Below are 27,930 nucleotides of genomic sequence, written 5' to 3'. Positions count from 1 at the left end.
CGCATCACGTTGCAGTGTCCAACAGCAGTCAGCAAGCATTGACGGATTCCAGTTGCCCTGATATCGTTTTTCCATTGCAGCAATGTCCTGGTGAAACTGAAGATTTCGATGAAACGGTACGTGATGGTCAAATTTGAATGTGATTTTTCATGATCGGCAGTCAAAAAACTATAAGGAACACCCAACAGTGTTCAAGAAGCAAAAACTTTGTTGTACAGTGTATTTAATGGTTAAAAACATTTTTTGAGTAAAATTTATCAACTTTTTTTTAGAAACATTTTAAAAGTCCAGGTTTTACATACCTGAAATAAGCAAAAACATTTAATGTGCTAAATCATAAATGTACAACTAACTTATAATGTGATTGCTATGTGTAGAATGCACAATTTATAAAACATTCTTTGTTTAATGACTACATCTTTTAGACTGACCAATAAACAATATGGGTCTAAACTGCTTTAAGACTTAGCAGTCTGGACACTAGCAGGAGAAAATGGTGGTATCACATTTGAAATATTATGTATTCCCACACATTTCCTCAAAAATTAAATTATAAAAGAAAGGTTGAGACTAAACATTTTCTTTTGATACAAGTTTATCAATATTTGTTTTGAATAAAATTGAACAACAAAATTAAACCCAATATTCTAACCCTAATTTTTTCAATTATTAATTTAGATGGTGGAAATCATTAAATTTCCTGCCTGAACACAAAAAATTTGTCAAAATACAAAAAGCCACAAACGTGTAGATATTCAAGAAATCTGGAAGTTATTTTTAGCTAAAATAGTTCAAAAACAGTGAATTTTGTAAGTGTTGCCATGTTCACCTGAAACTTTGTATCACTTTCTCTCTCAGTCTAGTAACTATAGTTTTTCCTCACTTACACAGATACACAAAGTTATTATACCTCAAGTTAATTTGACATGTGTGGATGATATGGGACTTCCTGCTATCCTTTACCTACAGTATTGTTATTTGTAAGACACTGAAAGAGAATATATTTCAATTTACTGAGTTTGTTTGTGCATTTATTTATTTTACTGATATGACTGTCTTGGAAGTTAATATTTACATCCAATATTAGTTTCAAAACTTGAGTCCGAAGCCAACCCATCAATGAATGCTAGGAATCACACTTTGCCATTGGTCAAAAGTAAGTGATGTTACACCTTTTTGAACATATTAGGTTATTATTATATGTCGTCCATAATTTTCACAGATAAAACAGAATACGATAAATACTATCTATTTATATTAGTTTAAGACCTTCAGACTTCTGCTAAACTATTTCTTTCAACACTATGATCTATTGTTTAAGTTATCAGGTCTTATGTGCTATGTTTATGAAAAATAAAATGTATACATAAAGGCACAGTAACCAGCATTGTTATGTAGTGGATATTGAAAGATAAACCATAAGTTGACCAAAAAAATAACTCAAATTTATTTTTCGAAAATTGTCATGGATATTGTATGAAGTACTTGAAATGGCTGCATTTCAGACCTGGTGACAGATGCTATTAATGTTTGTTCATAAAAAATATAAACCTGGCGAAATACTGTATCATGGGAAGGAAAGAGTTATAACATTTTTTGTACTATATTTATAATGTAGATAACAAGCTTTTGATTGAATGGCAACATAACAGCAGTTTATTGGAAAAGTGTTAAACAAGTAAATATACTTGCTGTACTACAGGGTGTTCGGAAAGTCACTGGGCAGTTTTGTAATTATATTTTATTCAGTCTATTTCAAGTCAGCAACTGATAGTGGTGTTTAGAAACAAAATAAGAAGGGTCCAGGCCTGTATTGATGCCAACGGGAGTCACTTTCAACACTGTTTATAATTGTCATTCTTATTTACCTCCTGTATTCTATATTGAAACATGTCTGTTAATAAATATATAAGTGCACAGTGACTTTCCGAACACCCTGTAAAAAAAAATCTTATGATTCACTAACTCTTACCTCCTCTAAAGACTCCACTCACTGTAAAATTCATCAGTGTAGGCTGCAAGAAACCATCAACAAAAGTTTAAGAGCAAAATATACAAAACTGTTACCCTAGAAAAACAAACTGGTTTTTAAAAAGTCTTATCTTAAAAGGATGTGAAAACTAATGCAGCAAGCCAGAGATTTTTTAAGAGTTGACAAAACTATATAGTTTACTTTGGACATTCCGACTTTTAAAGGTTACATAATTTATGGCTAAAATAAAATATGTACAATAATGTAAAACTGGTACATGGTAAAAGTGAATACAGTACATTGAAGTAAAAGAAATTGCATGTATCACAACATATTTGGTTTTCACTATTTTTAGGACTTATTAAATAATTGTACGTTTTCAAAAACACTGATCTACCTGAAATTATTTTGTAAGCCATATGTCAAGTACAAACCTTTAAGTCGTAGCTCCGTCATCTCTTGACTAATTTGAGATTTAATTCAAGTTTTGGACTCAGGAGGTCAAACCCTTTTAACAGATGCATTTAACCCACACCAAAGATTTCATAGATTAATTTATTCTAATCCTGATTAAAAGAATTTCAATTTGAGGGTAGGTTGGTAGAGAACCTGATGAGTAATAAATAGTTTATTGAGGATTACCTCATTTTAAACTTATCTATACCATGCACAATTTACATATTGATAGAGAACCTGATGAGTAATAAAGAGTTTATTGAGGATTACCTCATTTTAAACTTATCTATACCATGCACAATTTACATATTGATAGAGAACCTGATGAGTAATAAATAGTTTATTGAGGATTACCTCATTTTAAACTTATCTATACCATGCACAATTTACATATTGATAGAGAACCTGATGAGTAATAAATAGTTTATTGAGGATTACCTCATTTTAAACTTATCTATACCATGCACAATTTACATATCATTTACGATGTTTTTGCCATTGAGAAAACTTACCGAAACAAACCCAACATCTACAGTAAATGAGCTAGGCTCATGCTGGGACGCAGGGAGCTCGGACAGAGCTGACACAACAATAACGCCACATTTCAAGAGTTTATTTCGGAAATCTAGAAAATATAATTTAAAGATTATTTTACTTTTCTGTCTACCTCATACCAATTCAATTAGTAAAACATAAGAATAATTACTACTTTACACAACTTTGCTCTTATTTGATTTGGATGCACTGAATAGCAAACAAGCATAAAAAGTCTATCAAAAAAGTTTTGCTAGAATACATGTTACAGATGAATAAGCTCAATAGATGTTACTGACTATTTTATAGCAAATAATTCTCAAGGTAATCACAGAAACTAAATTAATCCAACACAAAGTCTAAAAAAAAAGTTTCTATAGAGCAATAAAACTGTGGACTTCAAAATCAAAACAGACTGCACATTAATCCTTCTAAACAGTTGATTTAGCCCCCAACACGAGCTCGGTCAATATGACTGACCACATGACTTCTTGTACTCTTTTTTAAAGTGTTTATAAAATTAATACTTTTAACTTTCAATAAATTGTATATATCTTCACAAAATCTGGCAGTCTTTCAGTAAACATTACAAGTCTATCACATATAAAAATCATATTTTTAGAGAAGTATTTTTAATAAACTAAAATAAAGACCTATTCATGAACATAGAGTATTTGTTTTAAATAGTTCATGTGCAAATTAATTCTCGTGTTAAGATTAAAGATACCTTTCATCATCTCAAAAATTTTTGTGATCTCTAAAACCACCGAAAAACATTTGAAATGGTTTTCTTCCTGAGTAAAACTTTATATTTTGTCTTTTATTTTCTCTACCCTACCTTTATACAGATATTAGTAATTTGACAGATTTTGTAACCACAAGAAAAAAGGTACAGATCTCAATTAATTATCCTTTTTCTTTCCAAAATCATTTAAAATTGTAATATTAAACTACAGTCTTTTATCAGCTTTAAGCTCATAACATTATACATCTATTTATACTTAAATTTTATCATTTTAATTTCCTGTGAACTGTAATTACAGTCCGTGCCATTATAAGTTGTAAATCACTCAAAGAACACTAGCTAATTACATTACCCATAAGTTACTATAAGCTGCTTGTGTATGTGCCTCACAGGACATTTTTATTATCTGTTTTCCTTAATGTAATCTTAATTAACCTAAAAATATCCCTATGTTTACACTTTAGTTACTTTTATATTACTAAATAAAGAATAAACATGAAAAACAAAAACTACTTTCCCAAACGTCTTTTTCTTGTTGTTGACTTTGAGGACAATTAATTCTACTTTTTTTTTACTAATGGTAGTAATGTACTAAATAATTTTTTATTTAATTAAATAATGCACCAAAAAACACAGAATAATAACATGCAAAAAGTAGACAATTTCCCCTAACTCTCAAAATTTTTCTGGCTTTCTAACTACGTAACAAGAGCCATTACAAATCCATCCAAGCTAATCATTAACTTTCCCCATGGGAACAAAACTTGTACTCTGAGCAAAACTGGCATTTACCTATTCAGAACACATTATGCAATATATCATTTGATAAATGAAAACTCTGACTTTCTTTTGGTTACAAATAATATACAATTAAAAGTAAGAGAGAACTGTTAAGAAATCCTGACAGAGGATGTGAAAGAAGGGGTCTGATTTTCTATTCAAAAGCTTTGTAACCAAACAAAATGGGAGGCCATAAAAATTATGGTTTTTCTAGACAATGACAATTTTATAGTAAATAATACACATTCAATTTCATACTTTTTCATGGAGTGGTGCATAAGAAGTTACCTTAAGAAAATGTCTGTCACACAGGTGGAAATTCAGAATGTTTTTAAATATTACATTATAGAATTCAGAACTTAAAACTTATATAGCACTAAAATATGGATCATTACCTAAGGTTTTATGTTATACTAATTGGTATAAAATAAATAAAAAGCAGTGTTTTAAATTTTGAATTTAAGACACTAAAGCATGTCATGCATGTTAAAGGATACCTGTGACAAGAAGGTTAACTCCATTCTTGTTATTAAACATCAAATAAAAACAGCTTTCATCACATTTCTAAGTCTCTTAGTTTCTTAAATAAAAAGCAGTGTTTTAAATTTTGAATTTAAGACACTAAAGCATGTCATGCATGTCAAAGGATACCTGTGACAAGAAGGTTAACTCCATTCTTGTTATTAAACACCAAATAAAAACAGCTTTCATCACGTTTCCAAGTCTCTTAGTTTCTTAAATAAAAAGCAGTGTTTTAAATTTTGAATTTAAGACACTAAAGCATGTCATGCATGTCAAAGGATACCTGTGACAAGAAGATTAACTCCATTCTTGTTATTAAACACCAAATAAAAACAGCTTTCATCACGTTTCCAAGTCTCTTAGTTTCTTAAATAAAAAGCAGTGTTTTAAATTTTGAATTTAAGACACTAAAGCATGTCATGCATGTCAAAGGATACCTGTGACAAGAAGGTTAACTCCATTCTTGTTATTAAACACCAAATAAAAACAGCTTTCATCACGTTTCCAAGTCTCTTAGTGAATCATAAAACTATTACTTACTCGGGTCCCTTATTCTAAGAAGGTTTCGACTCTCGTGAATGTACTCATCTGGTCCTGCTTCCCTGTAAGAGTACACAGTTATATCATTAATAGTTTTTATACAATAAAACACACATTTATTCTCATAAAAGTGACACATTTCACCTTAACACAATAAGAGCAGTCATTTTGAAACATAAACTGAAGCTTTGTACATTTTAATAAGCACTAACAACTTTTAATAACAAACAGAAATTCAAGCTAACTTGAAAAACACCCCATCAACAACTGATATTGGAAATATACATGTATAAACGGCTCATTTGGGTTGAGAAAATTTTTGTTTTCAACCCAAATGAGCTGTTTTTGCATATATATTTCTCTACAAGTGGGTTTTCTCAACATCACTGATATTGGAAATCTAACTTTAATACTTCCTTTTTAAATGTAAAAAAAACATGAAAACTGAAAAACAACAGAATAGATGTGGAGTTTGAAACCATTACTCCTACCAGTAGGGTAAATATTATTATTTCAATACTTCAAACTTTTGGAATGCTCTTCTAAATCAAAACCCTCTTCAGAACAGTGTGCTATGAATGTTTTACATGTCATATGTAAGGTCTTCCCTGGCATGTTCATCTTATAATCAGATTATTTAAGCATGAACAGCACATAATTTTTAGCTGTTTTAAGAATGACCTAGTTTATGACCATTTATTTTACTCTTATCATTAATTTAATCAGATTAAAGAGTTAATGGAGAAGTAAACAAATGATCAGTGCAGTCAAGATGGTTTTACTGTTAACTTGAAAAGAGGTCACTAGAAGAACAAACACCACAACCATTTGTCTTTTGGATTTGTCATCAATCTCAAGAATGACAAAGTTAAATAAAAACAAAAGTGCAAATTTCATTATGTTTAGAAGGTTCCCATGCCTGTGACAACTTCATCAGTAAGAGCTTTATGTCATATAACATTTAATAAGAAAGCACACAGACAGAAAAAAAAGTTTTGAGGCTAAAATATTTGTAAAAAAATTAAACCAATTAGCTAAACTTTGTATATGAAAACCTCAAATCCTGTAGTTACTTTTAATCAAGGAAATTTATGTATGAGCTTCTAAATAATCCATGAGGAAATTCTACCCAATACCAAGTAGTTTTGATATGACAATGAACCAATTTCCAATCTTTAATACATAACAACTTACCTAGAAGACGGCTTTGACACGAAAAGGGAAAACATGGCCTAGAGAGAAAAAAAAACACCTTTTATTATGTCGTCTACCGAAATTACAGCTGTGGAAAACAAAGAATTTACATAGACTAACTTATGAGATTCTATATCCTAAACCTCCGACATCCTTGACAAACATGCTCATACACTGAATATCAAATGAGTATCTATCAGAAGCCGAGCCTTGAATACAGGACCATATGGGACAGGCACAGCAGTGATAGCACCAGAACAGATAAACACAGCTGCAGTGTGAGAGAGCTAGTTCCAGCAAATACCAACATAGCTTGGTATCCAGAAAAACTGGACAGAAATGGAATATAAAGAGAAATGTTTTGAATATCAATGAGAATAGGGTAAGAACTAATATGAAGTGATTCCAGAGCTAGTAGAGAACTAAGCAAGGCAGTATAAAAATATAGTATAATTGGTGTACTGCAAGGTAAGAGAAATGGCACATAATTCAGCAGTGAACACATAAATTGTAGAGGGGATCCTGTGTGCTACCACTGAATAACAACAAACCATGACAGAGCTCTCAGAGTCACCAGATTTCGAACCATTTGTATAAATGGAAATGGAAGGATGATTCGAAAGATGTTTGGCAAATGGATAATGGTACTTGCAATTGGGAGTGTCAATTTTCCACAGATGACTCAAATAAAGATTACAGGTGGGGATGGTAATTAGCCATTGTGGAATAAGCTGACCAGAGGAGACAACAGCATCATCCAAGGACTGACCAAATTTAGCCATCTGTGCCTGTGTATGAAAGGCAAAAGAACAATGGCAGACCATCTATTCTGAAAAAGAAAAGAAAAAAAGAGTACACTGAGGAAGGATGACACAACCCCAAGTGAGTTGCTGTGGTAAGAATCAAAGTTTTGAAGTACACAGTAAAAATAGTTGCAAACAGTGGAAGTGTAGTGGAGGTTTGCAAGCCTCAGTGTAAAAACTCTGAACTGGAGAAGTGAGGAAAACCCCTGTGCAGAGCAGAAGCCATAAATGGTGAACAGAATCCCACATCTTCAAGACCAAGGTCCTGGCAGAACTACAGATAAGAGACCCATAGTCCAGTTTTGATTGAATGAAGGCACAATAGATCTTCAACATAGAACATCAATTTGCTCCCCAAGAGGCAGAAGAGAGGCCGTGAAGGATGTTCAGTGCCCTTACACACTTGACACCTCAAGAACATTGCCTCAGGCACCACAGGAGAAACGTCACCACTAAAACAAAGCTTGGGATTCAAGTGAATACCCCCTTGGTGGTAAAAGTGCATGCAAACAGTTTTAGAAAAAGGAAAAGCAAAACCATTTGTTGTGATCCACTACAATAAACGATTGAGGGTAGTTTGAAGTTGCTGCTCAATAAACCTCAACAACTGAAACGAGATGTAGTAGTTGTTGATATAGAACCTAATTTCACTGAGTTTGTGTTTTCTTATTGCAAAGCCACATCGAGCTATCTGCTAAGCCCACTGAGGGGAATCAAACCCCTGATTTTAGCATTGTAAATCCGTAGACATACCGCTGTACTAGTGGGGGGCCCCATTTGCACTTGAAAATGTGACACTCAAGACACAGCCCTAAAGGATTACAAATTCCTGTGAGAAAGAATGGGAAAGCAAACCCACACAGTCTTGGAATCACTGGTACATTAAAATTTTTTTAAATAAATGTGGATAAATGACCATGCAACCCAAATGAGTGGAGGTCTTGCAAAATGCTGCACCTCTACATAGTATAATAAGCCTTCTTAAAGTCAAAGAATACAGAAACAAAATGTCACTTGAGAAAGGCTTCTCTGATCGACATTTCAAGTCAAATCAGGTGGTCCATGGTGCAGTACTGTTGTCGAAACCCACAATGAGTGGGCAAAAGAAGGTTGTAAGATCTCAGAGAGGATGGTTAATACTTATCTTATCTGGTTCCTCAAATTAAACAAACACAGCTCATCAAAGCAACTGGATGATAGTTTGAAGGAATCTTGGAATCCTTAACAAACTTAGAAAAAGGAAGGACAAGCCCAGGGCCATGCATCAAGAAAAGCATTCTCCTGCCAGATCTGGTTAAAAACAACCAGAAGAACAAGTGAGGCAGTAGAAAGATGGTGTGGCATCTCAGTCAATATCATCAGGTATAACCAATGTACTGCCAGACTGATAAAGAAAAAGTTTGAATTCCAAAAGTGTAAAGGGATGATTATAGTCATGGATATGATCAGCTGAAAGGTAAGAGGCAACTGCTCTTCCCAAGAATTGATGACTAAGAAGGTGAGGGATGAAACAGAAGTGCTAGATGCATGAGAAAAGCGTTCACTGAGAGTATTGGGTATCAGCACCTTCCTGGTCATGGGAGAGCAAGATCAAAAAGGCAGGGGAAGTATACTGCCTACTGACCATCCAAATCTTGTCCAATATGATTTTAGTACTGATAGTAGATGAAATACTGGTTGTGCACTTAATCCAAGATTCATCCTGGCTTTGACGTTTTACCTGCTGAGCATGGGCCCGCTGAAAATCAATACAGTTTGAAAATGTAGGATACATTTTTAGCCTTCTGTGCCATTTGGCAGGCAAGATTCCACCACAGAGGATATTGTGGAAAACATGTTGAGGTTTTAGGAACAGATTAAGCAACTGCCTGGTCAATACAGTCAGTCACTGATGCCACGTTGTCATCTATCAATGGCTTACAGACAATGGCAGGATAAAGTCGTACCTTAAAGTTTATGTATCCTGCCTTGATAGTGGTACGTGGACAGGGCAATTTAAACATCAAAATAAGTACATTTGTGAGCAACATTATTCTGTCCTCACAAGTTAAGATACAGTGTACCTCAGAAATACCTTGGCTGGAGAAACCAGTGAGGATCTCCAACTCAGAAATGTTCTTTAAATCCCTCTCAACAGTAACTCCTCTTGAGGAATTCAAAGTTGCATGGGAAGTGACATCAATGGGCATATCCCCAATGGTCTTTGAATTAAAGAGTTTGGTGTGTTATCATGTTGATGTGTCCACCAAAATATCTTCAGATCCCAGCTTCCTTACTGACTTGAAGGAGCCAGCAAGCTTCTCTAATCCCTAATCTAAAAAGGGAGATATCTGCTCTAAGGATTTCTCAAATAATGAACATAGAACAAGAAATCAAGGTGTTGAGACTGACTGTTATGGTGACTATTGAACAGAGCCATCCATGCATGGCTGATTTCCAATAATCTGTTGTTTTTTTGTGGTTTTATTATTATTTTTTCATGGATTTGAATATCCATAATAAATATAACACATTTCAGTGCCCACTGACTCCACCAATCATGGAGCCCTACGAGGGGACACAATACAATGCCAAAGAATAACACTGCAGTAATGCCAGGGTTTTGTGAGCACCATACCTAAACACCAGCATCAGACACAATGTCCACAACACCTGTTGGGAGTGTCCAACACTGGTACTTAGTTGACATTAGCCCAAAGGGAACATCCGATTGACCCTGGGGGCCCACCATAAGATTGCCTGTCTATAAGAATTCAAGGCTAAAATTGTCACGAGTCACCACGCACAAAAAACGTGGGTGGACGTCCAGATCTCAGAGGAGGTAAACTGAAAGTACACAACATCTTCTGGAAGGTCCACGCACCACATACAGGAATCCACCTAGAGGGAACCTTAAAAGCAATTGGGGAAGGAGATAAATTTAAATTAAGGTCTGTACTCTTTTTGTGGAAAAACTGTTTTTACAACTGAAATCAACAAAGTGTGTATTATATCTTTAAGCAAGAAAAATTGTTCTATAAGCCTAAAAGCATGAAAAATATATCAATAAACTGCATCATATGTGGTAGAATAAAAATCAAAAGATAGTTGATTAGAAGACCAAAAAGTAAACAAAAGAATATATAATAATGAGCTCATGTTGATGAAAAGCCTTATAACACACTATTTTTTGTATTTTTGAGACACCTTTCATTTAAAAATACAGAGATTCAAATCATTTGTAGGACAAATAAGTGCATTCAACCAGAATGAACAACTCACTACTTTATAAAACAAAATGAAACTTAATTATTAGTACTTACACAGTTACTTATTTCATTACCAAATCTTGAAAGAACTACAGACTAGATTACAATCAGTAAATGTTTTTTTTATCTTTAGTAACTTTAAAAAGTATAAAAAATGTTTAGTCACCATCAGAAATATGTAGCAAATGAAAGCAACCTCTTGAAAATTACTGCTGGTTTCACATCACAAATTATTAAACAAATAAAAGTCCAAGAAATTTACCAACTCAAATTTTCTTTCCAGTATGACTTACCTGAATAGAAATGGTGTACTTACGTGATCATGGTATGCTTCTAAAAGCTGCTGCCTGTCTCCCGAGTCATACACCACGTAATATCTGAAAACAGAAACAGTGATGAAATTAAAAACCCACAGGCATGTTAACCTACAGGTAAATAAGAAGCCTTATCACCAACTTAAGAGTTTTAACCTTATTAATAAGTGACACTATATGATTCATAAAGTAAATTTAAGTCGTGTGAAACATAAAATAAAATAAAGTTTAGCTACCACAGTAAACAGGATCAAAGAGAACCCTGGTGTCAGTAGTGAGTTTACACAACTCTGTGAAAAAGATAGTTTGAGTTGTTGATTAAACACAAGATGATTCAGATTATATTATCTAATCTCACACTACGTTTAAAGGAAGTTTCAGTCATACATCTACAGATTTATTCTTCAGATTATAAAACTTTACTCAAATATAACCGTGAGTAGGCATGTCGGTATCTTGCCTCTCTTCTTTTTATCACATCATTATAACAGAAATTGTTAATGCTACAACAGCTTGTCCATCCTGTTCTATTTTCAACTTTAATGATATTAAATCTAAATCTGTAACTACAGTTACGGCCGTACATCACAGCTGATATTTACCATCCTCTACCAAAAACTAAATCACCAATGTATGGTAAACTAATAGTTAATAACTCTTACATCAAACACTTAATTACAATGTGTTTGTCTAGACGGATAGTGGAATAATCAAATATGGTTAAAATTTATAACACTTATTTTAAGAAGTAGACTAATTATGACAATAACTGATCTGTCATTTTAAATGACATTACTTGATGTAATCAATTACATCAAGTTGATCGATCATTTCTATATGGCACCTTGACCTGCATTTCTAACAATGAGGAACTTGCATACATCCAAGTATGATAACAACAAGACTACAGAGTAAAAACTGAACTACACGCAAGAGCGTCTCTGTTTGATAACTAACTTTAAATAATCAGACTTTTATTGTGATGCATTAATCAAGTTAATTTTAAACATACTGTTAACCAGTACATATAATTGCAATACCACATAAATTAATTTGTTTAAATGCTACATGTTGTTTAAGTTTAGTTGTTCATACTGATCTGTGTTGTATAATTATGATAATATCAGTAAAATAGTAACAAATATTTTGTGACAATGATTTTCATAAAGAAAATATATCTATACTATTCAAAACATTTTGGGCCAAAAATAAAGGTTTTAAAGGTTTAAGAGGCCTCCAATGTTTTGCTACCCTCCTATTCCTTAACCTTAATACTTATGAAACAACTCATAAACTCATCAGGTCATACTGGTTTTTACTGTTGACAGGACAATGATGTTTATAAGTACTAGACTTGACTACATAAACACATCAGGTCACACTGGTTTTTACTGTTGACAGGACTATGATGTTGAAAAGTACTAGACTTCCCTCACTACCCTGTCATTCCTTGACTTCAATACTTATCAAACAGCAAATAAACAAACCAGACCATACTGGTGTTAGCCATGTTTTCTGGTACAATGTTGTCATCTTATAGTATTTACTTATAAATGAATTGTATTTATACCCTAGAAAGAGAGAAATATGCCATACTAACTGCTGAAACTACTATACAGTGTTGAATAACAAAACAAAGAGACTATATTGAGTTATTTTAATGAGTGGCAAAAACAAAACAAAAACAGAAATTATTTTTATTTTATCATTACTTATTTTTTGTAATACGGCAGAAAAAATAAAATCATATACTAAGCCAACTGACAGGACAAATCACCGAGTTAATACTTCAAGCTTACTGTTAAAACACATTACTATTATTCTTTTATTGGATGAATTAAACAATTACTGTCTAAAGTACTGAATCTCTAAACTTACTGTTCAAGAAACTGGACTATAAGAAGCTTCACATCATCAGAGGGAAAGTAGCTTCCCTGTAAAACAATTATTTAAAGACATTACCACAAAAAATAAACATTAAGCTTTAAGCATATAACCACCAAACATATTTAGGAATACAGATATATAATTCTTTCAATTTTTCATAACATTGCATGAAAATCTAAATGAAGAGCTGGCAACCCATGACCTCCAACCAAAATCATCAGGTCCTCAGTCCCCAAAAAAGAATTCAAGTTTGTAACTTAATGTGGGTGTCCATCCACTTACAGACATGGCCTCTGGCCACTGTGTGGAAAGAGATTGCTGACCCCTGATCTTGATGTTGTTGCATATAAGAAATTAATCTCCACACTTATTTTAATGGTTAATTTTTTGTGTTTCTAAATCCAGAACTTGGTATTGACTACTAGGTTTTCATTCTACTCTACAAGTAAAATGCAAACAACTAGATGAATTACATTTTCATTAACACAAACATATATCTGAGACAGAAATATATTACATAAAATAAATACAATGTTTACTGCACACCTAACCTACATAAAAGCTAGTGTGTATCATGTCATTCTTGATTTCTCAAAATAGGAGTAGTCATAAAGCCAAAATGCATTTATCTAGATAAAACAGTTCAATTATTGTCTGCCTATTAAATTAGGCTTTTCTATATATTAGAAGTCACTGACCCAAGTGACAGTTACTAGCAATTATTCTATTAATACACAACAAATTCATTTCATAAATGATCTCAACTTTGATTGGTTTACACAAGAATTTACTGAAATTTGACTGCCTCAAGCACATTTTTCATCCACTTTCTTGGCCAAATTAGATTTCACAAATTCCTTTTATTTCTGTTGGCTATGAAATGTGAAGTTGCTTTGGGTTTTTTTTTTTTTTTTTTAATTTCATGTAAAGCTATACAAGGACTATCTGCACTAGCCATCCCTTATACAAGGGCTACCTGCACTGGTTATCCCTAATTTATCAGTGTAAAGACTAGAGGGAAGGCAATTAGTTATCACCACCCACTGTTAACTATTGGGATACACTTTTATCAATGAATAGTGGGTTTGACTATCACATTATAATGTCCCTATGGCTGAAAAGGCAAGCATGTTTGGTGTGACAGGGATTAGAACCTGCAACACTCAGATTACGAGTCCAATACTCCACTATAGAGTGGAGGTGGTAGTATGCTAGTGTGAAATATGAACTTCCAAAGTGTAACTTTAAAATAGTCAGATACAGTATGCTTTCAACCATACAGGAGAGTATATCTAGTGCTGGTACCAAAGTGTTCCAATTTTAAAAATATCCCTTATTACACACAAGTTTCACAAATGTCAGTTTACCATTTGCAAATAATCATTTGAGCAAAAGTAACATTAAACATGTTTTATACAATGAATTTCTTTGTAACACAAATCCAAGAAAATTCCAAGACACCTTAAAGTGACCATTAAAAATAACGATCCAAAGAACATTCACATTTTGGTTATAGAAAAAGTGTTTCTAATACTTTTATAATACATCATTATAAATTTATTTAAAAAAGTGTTTTTGTTATGTTAAGTCACACCAGGTTATCTTCTGAGTCCACCGAGAGGAAATGAACCCCTGATTTTAGCATTGTAAATCCGTAGACTTACTGACGTACTAGTGGGGAGTTACTGAAAAAAAGACTGTTAGAAAATATCAAAGGTTTATTCATGTCATATAAATTATTTGTCCCCCAGTACATCAGCAGTTTAAAATGTTAAAATCCTAGGGTTCAAATCCCCACAATGGATAAAGCACAGATAGTCTACTGTGTAGCTCTTTTCTAAAAACATAGAAGTATAGCTTTGTTAATTACTTAGGATAGGCCTACAAATTTATATTATATTTCATATTTTACTGTATCAAATTAAATCACACAATGTAACCTTCACAAAAATAGATTTATTCATCAACCTTTCTAGAACTTTTAACTTTTGCATTTGGCCTTAATTAAGACAAAGGTTGAAAGTTGTTTGTGTTTATTTGACATACATGGATTATAAAATATGTTTTGTCAACTTTAAAGCACTGAATTTTCTTTCAAGAAATATCTGTGCAGTCTCTCCACTATAAACTGCTACAATATTTTTAAAAGAGTGAATCAATATTCAAACACACTTTTTCCAAACAATTATTTATATATAAACAACAACAACAAAGTATGTGTTTATGCAAAGTGTTACTTACGTGAACTTTTGGAAGTTCTACTGTCTGATCAAGGTCAAATGTTATTGGAGGTGGAAGGTCTTTCCCATCCTTACAAAAAAAAAAAAAAAATTAAATGTAATCGTAACAAAAACATTAGGGTTATAAAAGAGCTTTTGTTTTTCTACCAGCCTGTCGCTACACCTACTTTACTTACACTTCTACCCACCCACACACACACTTTCCCTCTCTCCCATTTTCCAGCACTACATTTTATATCCACCTCGCAGGAGAAATACACACTTATACAACATTCACCAATTTAAAGTCATTTGTGTATACTAGGTATCACCCCAAAATAAAATAATTATTGTTGGATAGCTAAATATGGTCATTTTTTTTTTTTTTTTAAATATAATGTACAAATATTCAGTAAAACACAACAAATCTTTTCTTTCTTTAAAGGAAAGATGAGAATTTAGCATAAATCAACAAATTCATTCAATAAAACAGTTAAAAGTAGTAATTTACAATGAGTTATTAAACACTGCTAAAATTAATTTCATGGGAGGGAAAGGCAAGATGTATACAATATATCTCTGTATGTGTGTGTGAACAAGTTAAGCAAATTCTTGTGTAAAAGGAAAAACAGAAAGACATCAATAAAAGGATAATTTTACACCATATTATTTATTCATACAAGTATAAAATTAAAAAAATGCTTATGTCAAAATTCAACAGCTAAAAAGGAATACAAATCAACATCTTCACATATTCAGTTAACCTGATGAACTAGAACCCTAATATTATAACCACCATTAAACCATGGGCCTGTATATCTTACACAACCTTGTACCTACCAAGAATGTATGCAAACTATAACTTTTAAAATACGTAATGTCTTATTACCAAATTTAGCAAACTTTAAGTGAAAAGTATCACTCCTTTAAACATAAAAAAACAGATTTTGCAATGAAGTATTTTTATTAAACACTTGTCTGAAAATATAGTCAAAGAGATGACTAGTCCAACTGTTTTATGTGAGCTGTACTTTATTGCTGAAATCTCCATAAAACAAGAGGTTTTCCTGTTACAAACTGACAGATTTGCTCGAGAGTCGTGTTTAGTATAAGAGAAATTGCACATAAAGTTACAATACAAAATGGGATAGCAGTAAAAGTAAAGAAATGTTGTGCAATATAGCACATGAAACTTGATAAACTGTTGTGCAATATAGCACATGAAACTTGATAATTTACTAAAGAAATGTTGTGCAATATAGCACATGAAACTTGATAATTTACTAAAGAAATGTTGTGCAATATAGCACATGAAACTTGATAATTTACTAAAGAAATGTTGTGCAATATAGCACATGAAACTTGATAATTTACTCAAATATATCCTTTTCAAATTAAATCATTAAAACTTGCATAATATAATAAAATCTGAATTATAAACTATGTTTTAATGGCTTTGTTACTGATGATATACACTGATAATAGAGTAGCTTAATTAGATTTTCATGTAATTCTGAAAAAACTCAGAACATGTACTTTGACCTGTTATAAAAGGATTAGCCTAAATCTCACTAAAACCAGTAAAAAAATTACAAATGTCACACAAACAGAACCAAAAAAATAAGCTAAGCCTCGTACTACAGAGTGCAAAACATAGAGTGCAAGTAGTAATAGAATTGTATACACATGCACACAAAACAGTGCAATAAAGTACTTAAGTAGAAAACTAGGACCCTCAAAGTGGTGGTATTACATTATCTACAAGATTTGTGTTCACTTTCCAAGCTTCACAACGGAAACAAAATTAGGACTGAAACTGAACCAAATATTATCTTAAAAATTAGGAGCAAGTATGGATCCTGAAGGCAACATTGCCCCAAATTTAAAACTAACTACAGCTAGTTGTCAAAGCAAAATTGCTCATAATGAAACAGAAAAAGTAATTTAAAAACCAATAATAATTTTCCTGTGGGATGTTTGGACATTCAACATGAATAACAAACAATATTTTGTTTTCCTTGTAGTTTTCCTATTTTATTGGAAAACAATTCATTAATTTCTCAATTTTGCCATATCATTATTCTCATTGGTTGTTCTCATATTTTAACCTTTTACTTCATAAAAACTGCTAATGTAATTCTCTTTTCAAAAACAATGAAATAATATGAAGAAAAAACGTTTTTAGCTTTCCAAAGCATAGTACAAAAAGTTATGTCCAGTCACATTTATTGTACAAAAAACAAAAAAACAACAACATTATTTTAATTATTAATGAAAATAAATCAATTCAAACTTATCAACTATCTCAGTTTAACACTTTGGATTATGTTGTATAAATACATAACCATATTTGGCACCAAAAAAAGAAAGTAACAAAACACAGTATTACAGTGTACAAAAATCTCAGTACAAAATATTTGTTTCCTGTTAAACATTCACAAAATATTAATGACACAAGTGAGGTACTTTTTCCAAAAACATTCTAATTCTAATACAAAAGGTATTAAACGTACCAGCCTAATAATCTTCGGAAGCCGCTCTCTAACAGCACTGAAACAATAGTCCATGAAATTAGACAAGAAAGAAACAAGTAAAAGTGGAACACTACCTAGCATTACACATAACAGTTTTATTATGTTTTTAAAAAAATTAAATCACATTAGGATTTAAGTCAAGTATGTAATGGAGTAGTATGCAATGAAATACTAAATAAAATTATTTCCAAGTTAAACTTTATCAGCTATGGTCCTGACACAGTTTTCAGTAATGGTTACATAATAATTTAATTTTGAAGCTGTAATTTTCTAATAAATAAAAATAAGCTACATTTCAATCCATATATGGCTAGCTGTAAAACAATAACTTCATTGTTAAGCACATCAATGGACTAGTGAATGGGGAGTTTTGGCAGCTCCGAGAGATTACCACCATACTTGCAAGTGCATATGTTATATTAAACACATATCTCATTGAGAAACTAGGTTTTCCATTTATGTTTAGGACTTTTTTAAAATTAAGAAACAATACCTGGAATTGTACAGTACTTTTTAAGTTATAAAGATCTCTCAAATAACTTGAGTGTAGAAAGGAATATAATCTAGGTATAAGCTAGAATTTGGCACATACATTTGCAGTACTGTTCCTGGTATTAGTATGAAAGCTAATGGACACCTTACAACAAGTAAAAATTCTGCATATTTCACAAAAAGCAAATAAACCATAAAAGCCTTAAAAATTACGCATCTCATCAGCAATGAGAAGTAACACTTCACCCTTTTCACTTAGAGCAATTAATTTCCCTTAAATCTCAAGTTTATGATAAAACAAACTAAAATTTAGAAAAGAGACAGCATCCACTCCGCAGCAGTGTACTTCCCAAGAAAGACTGGTCATCAGGTAGATCTGGTGCCTGTCTCATCTGGGGAAAGCCAGTAATAAGATCGACCCTACCTAATGTAAGAAGACTGGTCTTTAAACTTGTCACACAGTGGATTACCATCCAAACAGATTTCTTGTAACTCCAGGCCTTTTAGAAAATTCAGCTCAACAATGGTACTTAACTGTAAGAAGAAAAATAACTGGTAGTTAGTTGTATAAGACTATGAAATTCTTGGATAATACAAAAAAAAAACTGTTGTGTATAACTATACTTATATAACTAATTCATTTTGAAATTATCAAATATAATGATTCCATTACTTTTAAGATGGATTTATGTTTGAATATTACAAAAAAACAAACTATTTTTAAGACAACTGTTAATTAAACATATTAAGTAAAAAGTATTTAAATACAAGTGTTAGAAAATAAACCATTTTTAAGACAACTGTAAAACATACCAAGTAACAAACCTTTTAATATATTACAAAATAAAAAGCTATCTTTAAAACAACTGTTAAACAAGTGAAGCATAAAACTTGAAAACTCCCAATATTCTTAATTAAGGTACATTAACTCACAGAGTTGTTCCCTACGAGCAAGGTTTTCAGTTCTTTACAAGTGGACACGAGACCAGACAGGGGTTCTAAGCGATTCAACTTGTTGCCTGACAGGTCAAGTTTCTCTAGCTGTGAGGAAATTTTAAAAAATAATACATATAAACCTCAGTCACCAACAGGCAGTAGAGTTTTGCATTCTTATGTTATCATTCTTTGGTATTTTAATGAGATATCTGTTTACAAACCACTGAGGTTTATCAGTATGTTATCCAGTACTTTTTTTGTTAATTATGTGATCCTAAAACATTGTTATGAAATTTTATGAATTATATACCCAAGAGAATACAGAAGAAAGAAATAATAATGTTTTAGGATCATGTAATCAACATAAAAACTACTGCATAACATACCGATAAACCTGAGATATATTTCCTACACATTATGTAACTTCTGCATGTCTGTGATATTTGTATAAATTTGCAACTTCAAAAGTATTTCATTAAGTTTTTAATATTTGAAAAAGGTTTACCTTTGCTGAAAATTGAAACTACTGATTTTATGTCATCAAAGGTTCTTCTAAACCTTTCCCAGTTTTTAGTTTATAAAACTTTAAGTTTTATTTTTGTTTTAATTCAGAAACACCACACCCAGTTTCACTTTTGTTTACGATCACTGAAGTTCAATTAAATTATCTTTTCTACCACATCAAAATTATAAACAAACCTCACTTTTTATAAAAACTTCATCAGGTTTCACTTAATATACATAACAAGTTTGAAACAAAATTTTTATTCAATGGTAATGAATTCCTTTATGCTTGTTTTCATTGAGTTTCTTTGCCAATCACACACTTTCTTGGTCAATACGTCCTTACTGTAAACATGCTCAACAAACAACAACCTAACGAGCAAAACAAAAATTGATGCATTTTAATGCAAAATAATCCAACTAAACCTGTGCCATCCTGTTCCACTAAGACCAATTCTTTTTCTTCCATACCAAGACATTATAATTAAAATAGAATATAAAATGATAAAGGCAGCTTTATCAAGCCTAAGGAATCAGAAATGTAATTGTAGCTCAAGTTGTTGACACAAATCTTTCCTTCAAGCAACACATCTCTCAGCTACGCTTTTATCACTATTTATGAGTCCAAGCTGAACCACACACATCACACTATCATCTAACTTTGTTTGTCTGTTGAATTTCAAGCAAAGCTACACAAAGGCTATCTGCACTGGCCATTCCTAATTTAGCAGTGTAAGACTAGAGGGAAGACAGCTGGTCACTTCCACCCACCATCAATTCTTTGGTTACTCTTTTACCAATGAACAGTGGAACTGACTGTAACATTATAATATCACCATGGCTGAAAGGACAAGCATGTTTGGTTGGAGGGGGATTCGAACCTGCAACCCTCAGATTGCGAGTTGAGCACCCTAACCACACCTGGCCATGATGGGCCCACTATCCTCTAAATTCTAGAAACAGATATAATAAATTACAAATCACCATGCCAACTAAGGTTCAGAAATACTGTTTGGCATAATTAAAAATAAAACTACACTTATATTAAAGTTACAGGGTTTAAATGAGCACTATTTTGCTGAAAACTATTTACATTCCTCCAAGGAAAATAAAAGTGTTGTATTACATTTAAGTAAAAAAAAATTCAGGAAATTAATAAACACTAATATTTTGCTTAGGGAGTGTGCCAAAATGTTTCATATATAGAATTAAATAAACCAGTTATATTGAATGAGCTACAATTCTGAAAAAGCCTTTTCTTTCGAACTGTGGAAGAACAACAAGTCTATTTCCTTTGTTTTTTTTAATTGAATAGTGGAAATCTTGCACTCAAGGTAGAATGAACACAATACACTTAAGAGTAAAAAACAGCCTGATTTGGTAAAACTTTTGTTACAAAAAACAAAACAAAAAACTGTGACCAATTTGCACTATCCTATCAAAATCATAGAACACACTTCTGATAGGAAAATAATAGGTGTGACAATGAAATACACAAATAGTTTAGCGTATAAAGGTGATTAGCTGTTGACCCAGGAGAACATTTTGAACTTGTCTGCTGAACAATGTGTACGTGGAAGGAGCTAATAGGGGTTCAGAAGAGAAGGATAACTGGATGTCACTTGGGAAAAATATCTGTAGATGTTACTGAGTAACAATTAAACATTCCCAGAACAACAGTTGGCAATATTCTGAAGAAATGAAAGTGACAATGACAATACGCCACCAGGTAAGTCCGAAATAACCTCTGACAGGAGCTGACGTGCCATGAGAAGTTTGGTTATCTCAGCTTGTCACTAGACCCAAGAGAATTTGTATTTGGAAATGAGAGCAGCCACAGGTGGTCCTGTAAGTGTTTCCATGACACTTCAAGAACTACATGCCATGAATTTTCATAGAAGAACTAAAATCCACAAGCCATTGATAACAAAAACAAATATACACCATCAACTGGCACGAGGCAAGGAACACCAAACTTGGACTGCAGATCAACAAAAATCGGCAAAAATGTTTTGAAAATGCTAATTACTCGAGTGTGTTGTCCCAAAAGTAAAGTTTGGAGGTGACAGTTTCATGGTCTATGGTGATTCTCAAGGGATGGACTAGGAACCTGGTCACAGTGCATGGATCCATGAATTCTGAGTCCTACACTGATGTTGTGAACAATTCTATTCATCCTACACTGTAGCAGTTTAATGGTAACAGCCCTTAGATTTTCCAACATGATAACATTTCATGTCACAAAGTAAGGATTGTGAATATGTGGTTTGAAGAAAATATCATCAGAAAATTGCAGTAACCAGCACAGAGCCTCAACCTGAAGAAGACATCTTTGGACTGAACTGGAACACAAGAATTAGGGCAAGGTCAAAAAGGCCCTCTTCAGTAGTAGAGCTTACTAATATTTTAAAATGTTTTAGTAAAACATAATACCAGCAGCTTTCTACCGTAAGTTAGTAGAAAGTCTTTCACGACATAATGAATCAGTCATTATGATTAAAGGTGGGTCAAGTTTTATTCATAACTATCCATGTTCCATGACTTTTGGTAGGATAGTGGATTTTACTTCATATAAACTTTTTTCATACAAAATAAGATTAAAACTCACCTCTGGAATGTGTTCTCTGATTATCCGGACAACAGCACTAAATATATTAAACCTACTGAGGGGAGCATAGATTCCTTCTGTTTTCAGACCTGTTAGTTTCAGTTTTTGAAATTAGTATTCAGAAATTATTAACACAAAACACATTGATCAATTAAGTAACTTTCAACATACTATAAAATTAAAATAAGTAAAGGAGAGGATTCAATGTGCTAGCATCTTTTAAACAAACTGAAACTGAAGGTTGACTGGTACACTGATTTCTCATTTTCTTGAAATTAACAGAGCTAGTAGATGTTTTGTACGTGTGGTAGTTATATTTTTGTATAGATATTTTACTGTAACAATACATCATAAAAAAGACCTTTATCCCTCTAGGTGCACCTGTCACTATGGTGACTATATAACGAACCAGAAAGGCAAAATAAACTCACAAAGCCTAATTTTCACGATTGACAACGTCTGCCACTGATTCTATCTAACATAGCACATGTTGATGTTCAAAACACTGGTAATATTTGCAGTTGAAAAACTATTTAATTTTATATGCAGATAGACATAAAATGGCAAAAAAACTGATCCAGTGTTTTCAAACTTAGAGATAAACAAACTTGTACAAGCTGATAATGGTTCTGAGCCTGAATTATCTGACGATGATTATGAGTGTAATATGACTGAAAACATTACACACCTAATGTGTTACACCAAGATGACAAAACTAAATATTTACAAAATTACAACTGATAGATGTTTTAAACATAATATGTAGTCTTAAATAATACCAAAAAAAGGGCCAAACCTGCTAAAGCTAATTATTTTTGTGTAGATTATTCAGTAGAAATAATCCTGTAACTTTTAAACCCCTTTAACTGCTCACAATTACATCATAGTTAAATCAAGATCTTTGTTACCACTATCATAAAGTCCTTTCAACTGGGAATTTATGTTTATTATACCTTACAATATACATACACAGAGCAAAAGCACAACAAAACCTGATTTTAATATTCCTTAATTAAGAAAGGATATAATTAAGTGACCATCCCTTTTCAACTAAAGTAAGATAACTAGAACCTTCTACCATGTTTAATACAGTTAACTCCTTTAAAGTTAATTTTGGAAAGATTTATGGATATTGATTAACTAACAGAAAAATTAACAGAACACAAGCAGAAATGCTTGAAATTGAAGTGTTTATTTAACATTTAACTAGCTAGTTTTGCAGTTAGTCGATTTATTAGCTATAATCAGAAATAATTTTTTGTAGCCCAACTAAAACTGTATTATCAGTGTCCTTAACCCTATTGTGACATGGATGGTATAAAATACAAGTATTTAATACTGTAACTTTTGATGAAGACATGTACCTTCAGAAAATTTGGAAAACTTTCAGTAAATATTGTTGTAAACAAAATGTCAAATTTAATTTTTTTTTTTTAAACTAAAGGTTTGTGAATATAGAGTCTGTTTAGTTTCTAGTCCAAGTACGAAGAGATTCTCATGTCATGAAAAAAAAAAAAAAAACATTCTTTCTCCCATAAATCTCAAATATTATTCAGGTAATCTCTAAATAAAACCTCCCAAATATATTCCAAATATTTATTTCCAGTGAGACTTTATATTCTATTATTTTCCCTACCCTAACTATCTGGGGTCTATAAGTTTGACCGATCTCCCAACCACCATAAAAAATTATGAAATAAACATAATTTAGTTCTAGAATGACAAATTATAACACAAAAATTCAAATATTTAGTCTAAACACATTAAATCTCATAACATTGTACATTTAGAAATATTTATTAACTTTATTATGTTAACCTTCCAGTCATGCCTAGCTAGCATTACAGAAGTGATGTTGACAAGGCACACAAAATATAAAACTGACCTTCAGTGTTTATAAAGTGACCTGTCGTGGCTGTGCCTTTGTGGACTCGTGTTTGGTAAAATACAGTCACATATCAATTAATATAAATTACTAATGTACATAGATTATTAGTATTTACAGATACATTTTTTTTTTTTTTTTTAAATAGAACAGTAAATAAATAAGAATAGGAAATAATTATACCTTTATTACAAATTACTAAACCTTTTCAAATTTTGCATGTGGAAAATAAGTGAAAATTTTGTTGTAGGTTTTATATGTACATTCGATATAACAAAAAAAAGTCACACACAACTATATCGATTCTGCAGAATTTCACTACAATTTACCAAATTTAGTAACTATGCTGCATTTTGTCTGAAAATATATGTAATTTTGGGCAGACTAAAGAAAATCTACTACTTGATATCTTGGATCAAAAGAATAACATAGCTTCCAAGCACTTTAAAGCACAAGGTGCATTCCGAGCTTTCAACTGGCTATTTACTTTATGTACTGAAAGAAGTTCATATAAGGGACCATTTCCCCAAATAAAGAGAGACAAGCAAGCCACCGCTATGTTTGATTAAATGCATAAGCAACATCTCAGCATAAGGGAAGGATATGAGGTTTTTATTTTAAATTCTAACTGATCAATATCAGTAATTTAATATCACAAACACCTAACTTGAACCAGTACTTCATTCAGCATATGTGACTAGTAAAAATAAATACTCAAGTATGTTCTTGTAATATATACTTTTCAATTAAGAAATTAACATATATATAATACTAAAATTTAAATTATAATTGACAATTTGATACCAAATTTATTGACATAAATTTGCAAGATCATAGTTCAATAAAATTTTGAATGCAAGACAACAAACATGGCTTTTAATCCATTACCCATCATGATAAGGTTAAATTGATAAATACAAAACTATGACATGGAATGGATCTTTTTTAACTGATAAGTTAACACTTTATTTCACTTACAGTAAAACTATTTATGAAAATACCTCGCATATCAGGTACATAAGTTTTACACTGTACATTATTATCTCTATGAAAATACCTATTATGTATACAAGTATTACAGAGTATATTATGATATCTTGGAAAATAAAAAATTGATTATTCAACTCATCATGAACCCCACCAAAAAAACTTAACTTTACTGTATATAACAAATGAATCCCCTTACCTGAATCACTATAAAAATTACTTAGGTTTAAGAGTTTCTGTGCTACATCGTAACGATTGCTCATGCACACCTGAGATAAAGAATACAATATAATTAAAGTTTTACAAAATGTTATACACAATTCAGATAAATAAGCGAGTTTTGTTTATTACACTCATTGTTTATCCATTTACAGTTGGTATTCCTTCATATCCACATTATGACGACAAAAACTACAGAAAATTAGTTACTTCAACAAGTTCAGTAAATAAAACATATATTTTAAGTCCTGTGATTCATATTTGAACCAATACAATTATAAACATCTGTCTTTATCCATCTCATTCAGATAGTGAATCATTCACAAATATTTATTAAAACGACTATTTTTAAAACATTTTCTCTTTCATTGTTCTTACATGAAGCTTATTCTTCCCTCTTTCAGTTAAAATGTTAAATATACTAACCTTGATTTTTTCCTGCGTCTCATCACTTAACGTACAAACAGGAGGAGGGCACCTCTGGCAATATATGCTCATCTATGAGAGAGTTTAAAACACTTTTAACAACTTGTATGACCTATAGTTGCACGCGAGCATAGACACACAGATATAAGTCAAAGTGTGTATACACACACAGATTTACATTTTCTAATGTTTTTTCATTAACTGTCTCTCTCTGAGCTTTGGTCACTTGAAGTGAGTGCATGAACCCATAGTGACCATCGGGATTTCCAGACTAACTTTTAACATGTTTTGTATCTTCATAAAATTTGACAAACTTTCAGTAAGCATTAGAAGCCTTTCATACACATAAAAGTTTTTTAATTAAGCAATTTTGCTAAAATTTTATTCATTACTATAAGAAGTCAAAATGTTGACTGCTCCGAGTACAACATGATTTTGATGATTAAGACTAAAAATAACCTTTTTTTATTGGAAAACCATGGAATTTCACTTGTATAATCTCTGAGATGTGCCATGTAAATACCAAATGTTTGTTTTTCATTAAAATTTAACATTTTGTCTCTTATCCTCTATTCAGTCAGTGACTTGCTTTGTAACCACCACAAAAACAAATCCAAAATAAATATAAAGTACTTTTTCCTTTCTTTCTAGAATGAGTGCAAAAATGTAACAAACTATAATTCTTTATACTAAATACATTAAAATATGTAACAGTATATACTTATTTATACTTTAACTTATTGCACTTTGAATTGTGTCTAACTAATAATCTTGCCACAAGCTGTAAATTGTTCAGAAACATGCAGCTCACATACTTGTGTATCGAATTACATAATATGTGAATATATCATGAAGAATTTTTTTATGAGTTTCTAATTTTTACAAATTAGTCACTTTTATAATAATGAATAAAAAGAACGTACAAAAACAAGAAATATATAATACTTCACTGATTCTTCTTGTTGTTCTCAACTGTCAGTGAAACTTTACCCAACTTTTTTATAGTAATAGTACTACTACACAAAACCATTTATGTTTATATAATACTAGTGAGAATACAGACAAGTGCACAATGTCCTATAACTATCACAATTTTTATAGCTTTCAAAATACAAAATAAGATCCATTAAAAATTAATCTAAGCTTGTTGATGTGAATACCATAACACCAGGTTTCAAACTTGAGGCAAAATAGACAATTTTCTGTACAGAAAACAACATTAATATATCATTTGATAAATTAAGATTTTGGATTTCTATTGATTATAAACAATACAGTATAAAATGTCAGAAAGAACTTCTGGCAATTTGTGAATGACGGGATGTCACAGATGAGCGTGGCAAGTGAGTCTAATTTTCTAGTCCACGATTCCATAACAAGCAAGTTTGAATGCTATAAAAATTATGCTTTGCCTGAGTAATATCCATATTATAATTAGTAATTTACATTAAAGTCTATACTTCTATGAGAAGTGGTAAATAGATGAGAGAAAACGGAAGATTTAGAGAATAAATGTCACAATTCTCAAACTAGAGAAAACTGAGGATTCTTTAAAAGATTTCCTTATAAAATTGAGAACTTAAATTTACATAATATTAGTTTTATTTATTAACTGTGTTTGATTACCAAGTTTATTTGTATACATTTATAATAAAGTAGTTTAATTAAATTTTGAATGTAACTTTCTACAAAATCGTGATATACACTTTGGCCTGTCTGTAGTAAGAAGGTTAAAATAACTCAGTTGGGGGTGAAGATTTAAAGGCTGTTCTTTGTTGTAAACCACGTATTTTAAAATAACAAGAACAGGTGAATAAAATATTAAATTTAAAATTAAATGGATGGTTATTAATTTTGTACACAAAAGTTAACAGTGTACATACACATTACAAAACAAGCCAGACAGATTATGGCATAAAGTATCTCAAAATGGATTTCTTGTTTGTAACAAAATTGCTGATTGAGCAGTTTTCTTTTGTCTAGTTCTTGCATAGCAAAATGAGAGAAGTAACTAACAGTCAAACTCTTACAGCGAGATTTGTATCTGCTATAGAAGTAACTAACAGTCGAACTCTTACAGCGAGATTTGTATCTGCTATAGAAGTAACTAACAGTCAAACTCTTA

General features: G+C 31.6%; 1 protein-coding gene across 1 annotated transcript in view; it reads right to left on the bottom strand.

Moving 5' to 3' along the window:
- The window catches only part of LOC143231155 (nuclear RNA export factor 1-like), a 70,736-nt gene that overhangs the window by 17,221 nt on the left and 25,585 nt on the right, over positions 1-27,930 (bottom strand). Inside the window, exons 8-20 of the mRNA XM_076465811.1 lie at positions 25,806-25,877; positions 25,360-25,429; positions 22,289-22,377; positions 19,174-19,281; positions 18,665-18,774; positions 17,728-17,764; positions 15,237-15,305; positions 12,987-13,042; positions 11,111-11,171; positions 6,744-6,781; positions 5,550-5,611; positions 2,941-3,053; positions 1,973-2,015 (exon numbers count right to left, since the gene is read on the bottom strand). Of these exons, the coding sequence (XP_076321926.1) occupies positions 1,973-2,015; positions 2,941-3,053; positions 5,550-5,611; positions 6,744-6,781; positions 11,111-11,171; positions 12,987-13,042; positions 15,237-15,305; positions 17,728-17,764; positions 18,665-18,774; positions 19,174-19,281; positions 22,289-22,377; positions 25,360-25,429; positions 25,806-25,877 (928 nt within the window). The remainder of the gene's footprint in view (positions 1-1,972; positions 2,016-2,940; positions 3,054-5,549; positions 5,612-6,743; positions 6,782-11,110; positions 11,172-12,986; positions 13,043-15,236; positions 15,306-17,727; positions 17,765-18,664; positions 18,775-19,173; positions 19,282-22,288; positions 22,378-25,359; positions 25,430-25,805; positions 25,878-27,930) is intronic.

The sequence above is a fragment of the Tachypleus tridentatus genome, chromosome 10 (genome assembly GCF_004210375.1).
Source record: "Tachypleus tridentatus isolate NWPU-2018 chromosome 10, ASM421037v1, whole genome shotgun sequence".
NCBI classification, from domain to species: Eukaryota; Metazoa; Arthropoda; class Merostomata; order Xiphosura; family Limulidae; genus Tachypleus; species Tachypleus tridentatus.
This window is presented reverse-complemented; position numbering and strand designations above follow the sequence as displayed.